This window comes from Sciurus carolinensis, chromosome 17, assembly GCF_902686445.1.
Source record: "Sciurus carolinensis chromosome 17, mSciCar1.2, whole genome shotgun sequence".
Taxonomy (NCBI): domain Eukaryota; kingdom Metazoa; phylum Chordata; class Mammalia; order Rodentia; family Sciuridae; genus Sciurus; species Sciurus carolinensis.
The window spans coordinates 29,430,615-29,438,755 of record NC_062229.1 but is presented as its reverse complement, the minus strand read 5'-3'; the positions used below and the strand labels follow the sequence as shown (position 1 = coordinate 29,438,755).

Here is an 8,141-nt window from a genome sequence, read left to right as displayed (position 1 = left end):
TAGCACTTCTCACTTTGGACCACCTACACTTCAAGTGCTCAGTGACCACATGTGGTTACTGGTTCCTGGACTGGATAGTGTAGATCTGAACACAAAGACAATGAAGAGATTTTAATAATCACAATTCTTTCTAACCTATTCATTTTGGTTAATTAAAGATTTCTGAGCTTCTGGAAGTTTCTGATGCAAACATTAGTACTCAAGAAGGATGAATTCTCCTAACAGGGAATTACTAAAAAACCCTAATGTTTCTGGTAATATATGTGTGTGTGTGTGTGTGTGTGTATATATATATATATATATATATATATATATACATACATATATATATATATATAATAACTTCTCTGCTACCTTTTCTTCAGTGGACTATACTTGGTTACTTCTGAGAAACAATGTAATACAATATGGCTATAAATATCTATCTGGTAAGAGAGGAAACACAGATGCATTTTGTTTATTCTGCTCATGTAAAGTGTTAAAAATCACTGAAGAATATTATAGTGTTAAACTGGAGTACACAATTGAAGAACGAAAAATTGCTTTGAGGCACACCTATGAAAGTACGTTGGAAACAGCTCTAGAATTTTATAATTGAGTTTGGATAAAGGAAGTTTTTTTCTTTTTAATCAGGGCTAGAAACCCAAAAATGCAGACTTCTGAGAGTTAAGAATTGGAGTTTTAGGCAAATTATTTACCCTACAAAAGTCTGTATGTTTTATTACACCATAGAGTAATATCTATCTCATAAAATAGCTACAAACATAAATAATACTGTATATAAGTGCTGAATCTGGCAAATAGTAAGAACTCAATAAATGGTGCCATTCATCCCTGTTAGTCACAAAAGACCATTAAATCCTGGTATTCTTAACCTGTGGTCTGCAGAACCCTTGGTCCACAGATAAAACTGCAAGATGGTGCGCATAAAATTAGATGGGGGAGAAGATTACAACTTATTTTTACTAACCTCTAAGCAAAATTTAATGTTACCTTCCATCCATAATAGAACATCATGGTTGTATTAGAAGTACCCGTCATTTTGTATCAGTGGAAGTCAAAGACACGTTCATATTGCATTTCTGATGTTAGGGACACCTCAAAATATCTTTAATCACATTTTTAAAATTATAAGTTATTACACTTGCTACTATATCTTGCTAATTAATGCATTAATACAGAGGCACACACTATGTTATTAATGCACTGTTTTTTAATTTCTATATAACTGTTTCCTTTGTAATCCTATGTATTTTACTTCAAGCACTCTAAGCATTCTTCTAAGAAGGGGTCCAGAGTATTCACAAGACTGTCATGGCACACAAAACAGGCTAAGAAGCACTAAATTTTAGCCCTTCTCTTTGGTCTAGAGAGCCAACCAAGTTTGGCATTGGGGCCCTGCCTGGGTCAGCCCCCTCCCACAGTCTGGATGTGTGTGACTTGATGGGAAGACATTGCAGTTCTGGTACCGCTTTATCGATTAACCTATTTGCTGAGCCCGCCTTCAACTCTTATCTGACACCTCTCCGTTCAGGATATGAGGAACACCAGACGAGCGGAGAGACTGGTTTTCTGGTATGTTCCTTCCACGGACTGCCGGCCCACACTAAATGCCAAGGCCCAGATGAAGCTGGCCACTGGTCCTCAAGCATGGTCCCAGACCAGCAGCATCCACATCCCCCGCCGGCAGCTTGTTAGGATGCCACACTCTCAGATCACACCCCAAACTTTCTGAAACGGATACCCTGGGGTCCGTCTGTCTGTTTTACACAGCCCTCCGGAGTTGCACGCCGGAGTTTGAGTGGGAGGTAGGCCCGACCCTGGGAGGGAGGCTCCGACCTCCACCGCGGCGGGAGCCCAGCGGGTAGCGCGGGGCGCGCTGCAGCGGGGTCTGCGCGGCCAGGGCCGGGAGCCCGGGCCGGGGCTCTGGGGCTGGCTGCGCTCCTGCACCGCGGACCCAGCCCAGCTACCGGGCCTGCGGGGTGACTGACGGCGACGCCGCGCCCGCCCGCCCGCGGCTCGGGCTGCGCCCGCTCGGGCCGCGTCACGTGGCGGCGCGCGCCGCTAAATAGCCCGCGTCGGCCATTTTGTGCGAGAACCGCAGCGCCGCCTCCCCGCTCGCGTCCTCGCGTCCGCCGCCGCCGCCGCCGCCGCCGCCGCTTCCTGCTCCTCCCGGCCGCCGCCGCCGCCGCCCCAGCCGAAGCCAGCCCGGCGCCGCGCTGCCTCAATTCTCTCGGTCTTCTCGCCACTGCAGCCTCCTGACACGGCGATCCGGGCGGGCCCCGCAGCAATTTTATCCCCTCACCGGCCTCACACTAGTATCGCATGTCCACTATCCAGAACCTCCAATCTTTCGGTAAGGTCCACCGCCCGCCCGGCCCGCGGCCCTCGGGGCTTTGTCTCGGCGCCCGGAAGATGGCGACGGGGCCCCGGCGACCCCTCCCCGGGGACGGCGCCGGCCGGCTGCGGACCCCGCTCCGCCAGGCGTGGCTCGGCCCGGTTCCGCCCGCCCCGAGGGCCCTGGACCCGCCGGACGGCGCCGGGCCCGGCCGGATCGGCGCAGCCCTGGGGCGTGGAGCAGAGACTGCGGGCACAGGCCTGGGACGGGTCGGGGAAGTGGCCCGGGCCCCCTGGCCGCGTCGCGAATGGTAAAAGGGACGTCTGTTTTGTTAAATGTGTGGCGTTTCTTATTTTAATTTTTTGCACGGCACAGTTATGGTTGAAGGATGGGGTGGGTGTATTTGAATGTTTCTGTTGTCATCAGAATGTGATGGAGATGACGCACATTTTTATAGTGGCTACAAAATTAAGGTTGTGTTCATCGCTTGTCGACTCATCCGAGGACCATCTTCAAAGATCATGTGGTGGGTCTGTAACAACGGTCTTTAGTTCGAATATCCGCGGGCAGACCCGTTTAGATTTTTTTCCTTTTTATGAGTGTGCCTTGGAAATCTTCATAGCTCACTGACAACCCCGACCCCACCGGCAAAATAAAGCAAAAGCTCTGGAATCTTCGTTGCTAACTGTCTGAATTGGTGTTGTACTCTGTTTGCAGAGAGTGCTTCCTAACACATGTTTTTCAGCTTTGGATTTTGTATTCCTTTGCAGACCCCTTTGCTGATGCAACTAAGGGTGACGACTTACTCCCGGCAGGGACTGAGGATTACATTCATATAAGAATCCAGCAACGGAACGGCAGGAAGACACTGACTACAGTTCAGGGCATTGCAGATGATTATGACAAAAAGAAACTTGTGAAAGCTTTCAAAAAGGTAAGAGTGTTAAGGAAGAAAGGATTAAAATAGAATTATTGGTGTACACCTCTGAGTTGGATTGTGGTTCACACCTTCTCTTGAATATATCAGCATGGATGAAAATGGTGAGACCCAAAAAAGCTGGTGTTTCTTTCTTTCTTTCTATTTTTGTAATTAACGTCCAGAAATTTGGTTATTCTCCCAGTTCCTCTTCCATCTTAAAATGAGACATATGTGATTTTCAAAGAAAATAAAATGTATTTAGATATTAATGTTCCATTTGAAATCATTTCTTTCATGTGACCTGATTCATTAACAAATTAATTGTTGAGCGTTTGTTGGGGATTATAGGAGACAATCTATTTCCTAATTACAATCAAGCCTACTAAAATAGTGTTTTTTATTTTTATGGGGAAGTAAAACCTCACTGTACTTAACTAAATACTGTTGTACATTTATGCACTCTAGAAATTTGCCTGTAATGGTACTGTGATTGAACATCCTGAATACGGCGAGGTTATTCAACTTCAAGGTGACCAAAGAAAAAACATTTGCCAGTTTCTCTTGGAGGTGAGTGATTGGGTGCTTCATATATAACCTGAGATTGCTTCTAAAATTTTATTTAAAAGCAACCTGAATTATTTCCTCTTGGTAAAAATCCCACAAATAAAATAATAGGTAATCAGGTGAAATATAGACTGGGTATTTATTTTGATAACAATAAGACATTTATTCAGTTTATTACATTATTATAGTGACCTGATCGTTCCTGTTTGTAAGTGGTGTTTTCTGGCGTGCATGAGGGTATGCAAATATGTGTTGAATTGTTGGCTGTTAACAGTGCATGCCACAGATAAGTGTTGCAATAACGGTTAGCTGGTTCTTTTCGATGGCTGCTTGGTGTTTTCTTAAAGATTAATTTATGTGTACCTGAGAGTGAGTCTTCTAAATTAAATTTTATTTTACAGGTTGGCATTGTCAAGGAGGAGCAGCTTAAGGTTCATGGATTCTAAAATGAACCTAAATACGTGGAGAATTTCTTGAATGATTTTGTTCTCTAAAACCAGTGTGGCTGCCTTGTGAAATGATTCTCTGCAGTAAATGGACTTTTCATGTATTTAATCATTCAAACTTCCATTCACATCTGCATGATTACAGAAAACATGGGGTATGTAGGCTAGTAACACATAAAAAAATTGCAGTAAGATGGTAACGAAGCCCCGTATTCATCTTAACATGTTTCCAATGGAAAATATTTTGTTTTGAGTGTTTATTTGTTGATTGTTCAGTTTATTTTCACTTGATTAAATGTTTTTTGTTGTAATAAACCATGTATGTTGCAGCTTAACAATAAAGAAAAATCTATGAATTCTTTTATAAGCAGTTATACTCCCAAGTCTAAGCAAGTAAGATAGACATATGTTTTGTCTTTTGAAATTGGAGTGAGTTTCTGCAAATATCGCTGATTAGCTCTAGCTGCTGTTACACTCAGAACTAGAGAACTTATGGTGTACGTTACTTGTAGTTTTCATTTACTGATTAAAAAATAAGAATACAAGCAGGATTATAAACTCAGCACCACTCCTTGCAAGTCAACTGAAAGTTGTCATGGAATTTATCAGAATGTAGTGTAAGAGTATAAAGTTTAAGTATTAACAGATAAGAGTTCTTTTATGTATTTTTTATCAATTCTGTCAAATGGGCTGCCAACATAAATCTTTTCCCTAAGTGCCAGATATTATAATAGGCTTATGACCTAAAATACATTAGTCACCCTGCCCCTGCCCTGCAAGTGTAGGTGGTGGTATCACTCTTCCAGGTAAAAGAAAGACATTGGGTTTCAGGTCAACTTACCCAGAGCACTAGAACATGACAGGGTTGGGGTGCCAGCTCAGGGCTTTCACCAGAAAAGCCATGTTTGGCTAAATAGAAGCAAGAGCCACAAATGACACTGCCCCAGGCGTGGTGGTGGTATAAGAAATAAATTACAGTACTTAATTATGAGATTTCTGCAGTCTATTATCACAGGTTCCAGTCTTCTGCTTTCTAGTGAGCAGTAGTTATATGCTCATTTGTACAAGCTATGCCACTAAAACATTTAGCCATGGCAAAGAAATGCATCCGTAAGTATGAAACTTTTTAATATAATGGGATTTCGATGGTACCAGAAAAGTTTGTATCTTTCCCCCCCCCTTTTTTTTTTGGTACCCAGGGGCATTTAACCACTGAGCCACATCCCCACACTTTATTTTTTTTTTTTGGCAGACAGGGTCTTGCTAAGTTGCTTAGAACCTCAATAAGTTGCTCAGGCTGGCTTTGAACCTGCCTCAGCCTTCCTAGCCACTGGGATTATAGGTGTGAGCCATTGCACCTGGCTACTTTTGAGGAAACAGCCCCCACAAAGTGTGCCTAAAGGCACTAAGGATTATGTTTTTTTTTTTTGTTTTTTTTTTTTACTTTCTCCCTCTATCCTACCTCCAAAAAAAGACTGGCACTAGTAAGAGGTCAGTGCATCAGAATGTGGTGCCAAAATTAGTAAGTTCACTTCTGGTAAACATCAATATAATTTGACCAAGATGAGAGGTTTGAAAAAATTTTCCAGCTTATTAAGAAGCCTCCACTTTTCTACATCTAGTGTTGTATAGTGATTCTACCTCTAGTTCAGGGATGCTATGGGAATGGTACTTTGATGAGGCATAATAGAGGAAGTAGAACTTTAGTTGAGGCACAACCTAGAGTAAAAGATTTCTCTGACCTCATGGAAATGGAAAAGCATAAACATTTAATACTCACTTTAAGTTATTACCTAAGTAAGTAAATTTGCTAATAGGTGAGCTAGTTCCTGGAGAAGAAGAATTATTATTCTTTTGGTATGATACCAAGGTGCCCAGGCTGGCTTTGAACCTGCCTCAGCCTTCTCAGTGTCTAGGATTACAGGCATGTGTCACTATACCCAACTAAGAATTTTCTTCAGTTAAAGAGATGAGAGAGATTTCATAGATGGATTGAGAGGGGTGGTGAGAACCCTCATCCTGAAACTCACAGATGAGCTCTTCATAATCACTGTTGCAGGTTGCTCCCAGTGAATAGTATCAAAAACCTAGAGCAAAACTTCTCTCACTGGATTTTGTGAAGAGTGCACATCTGTTATGAGCCCCAAACACTTGACTGTTCACCTGTAGGCAATTCAGATCCTTCTCCCTTATCTTTGAGGAGGTGATAGAGTGCATCATATCTGCAGTGTTACTGAAACTAGTCAAGGGATGAACTTGGAATCATCACCCTCAGAGGAAAAAACTGACCAAGAGCCTCTGAGAGCCAGGGATCAAGACTAACTGCTCTTGGCATCAGAAGAGACTAGGTAGTATTGTGTAACTGAGGGAAGATAATGCCTTACAGGTACATCAAAAATAATTGTGGCCAAACTAGGTTTTCCTTGTCCTCCCCACGTGGAAGATTTTGATCTGTAATTTCTTTAGTGGTTTCTGCTTCAGGGTACAAGATGGAAAAATCAAGTAGAGGACAAGTAAATTTGTTCCTGGACTTTTAGAATTGGCAGAGATCTTGGCAAAACCATTAGGAAATTGAGAACTTTGGTTAAGGCACAGTCAGGAGTTTTTTTGTTATTTGTTTTTTGTTTTTTAAAAAAAAAAGACATTCCTTTCCTTTAGTCTTGACCTTCCTGGGCAGAGGAAACCCTGGGGAAGAAACCTGTTCTGCCTGCTTAGGGATTCCAGTAGCAGGAGCTGTTCTCTCAACCATCCTAAAAAGGGTGCTGGGGTGGGAGGGGAAGGGATCCCCTCATCTTGAAACTCAGATGAGCTTCCATGTGCTGATCACATGGAAGGAACAGTTCTAGTCCCAGACATGATGGCTGTTAACCAAAATAACTTGAGTAATACAGAGTGGTAATGCAGGCTTCTGTGTGCCACCTGTGTGCCACCAGCTGGGTTCCAGCGGAAGGAAAAGTCAACCTCATTAACTCGCCCCCAGACACCTGTTCATTGAGCCTTTGAGGATTTTGTTACCATGCCAGAGGTCCATGTAGGAGGGAAAGGAGCGATGGAAACTGCTCTAAAACCAAGAGAGCCTCATTTGTGGCAGACTGTGATCACTTGAAAGCAGAAGGTAGCCAGCCCAGTGGCATTGTGTTCGTCTGGGGTCAACTGGCCCAGTGAATCAGCTAGGATTAAAAGAAGTAAAATTAATATTAAGGAGGCTTCAGCAGTGACAACTTCTTTCATGTGACCAAGCAGCCACTTAATGTCCTTTTTATCAGGATAATGGAAGCATGGGAGAAAACTAACAAATCAGAGGAACGATTGGATTTCCTCCCTCCTGGAAAAACATTGCAGAGAGGAATTGGTGCCAAGAGGAGGAGGGAATGCCAAATGTCCTTGAATGTTCTGGAACCGAGCATTATGGAAGATGACATGCAGCCTGTGAGGATTCTGACCTAAATGAAGAATTGAAAATGGCAATTGAAACCTAGCATTGGTTTGTGAGAATGCCATTGTGGGTCAGTGGTTTACTTGTTCGATTGTCAACCTGATTGGAACCTACCATGGGGAATAATAGGGTCTATATAGCTCTGCTCCCTACAAATGGATAGTGTGATGCTGAATCTTGGTGAACAGCCTACAGATTTCATGCACAAAGCAATTCTATAGATCTAGGTACCATTGATTCAAGGCATAAAAGATGACTAAAGTTCAAAGCCAAATCTAAAATTCAAAGGCAAAATCCTCTAGGGGGAACCTAAGTGATCTCAGGCTCCCTGCAGGGCTTCAGCTGCTGCTCTCTGTTTAACCCAGAGTTTGGAAGGGCCTCCAGAGTATGATCTAGAAGGAGGGTAGCTCGAACCCCCAAGTTGTCCTATACCCATGC

The 8,141-nt window shown here is 43.2% G+C and overlaps 1 protein-coding gene across 1 annotated transcript; it reads left to right on the top strand.

Moving 5' to 3' along the window:
- Positions 1–2,093: 2,093 nt before the first annotated feature.
- On the top strand, positions 2,094–4,664 carry Eif1b (eukaryotic translation initiation factor 1B). The gene is made up of 4 exons (XM_047531535.1): positions 2,094–2,356; positions 3,109–3,272; positions 3,723–3,824; positions 4,223–4,664. Exons 1-4 carry the CDS (start codon positions 2,326–2,328, stop codon positions 4,265–4,267), a joined length of 342 nt encoding a protein of 113 aa, XP_047387491.1. The 5' UTR covers positions 2,094–2,325; the 3' UTR covers positions 4,268–4,664.
- The last annotated feature ends 3,477 nt before the right edge of the window (positions 4,665–8,141 follow it).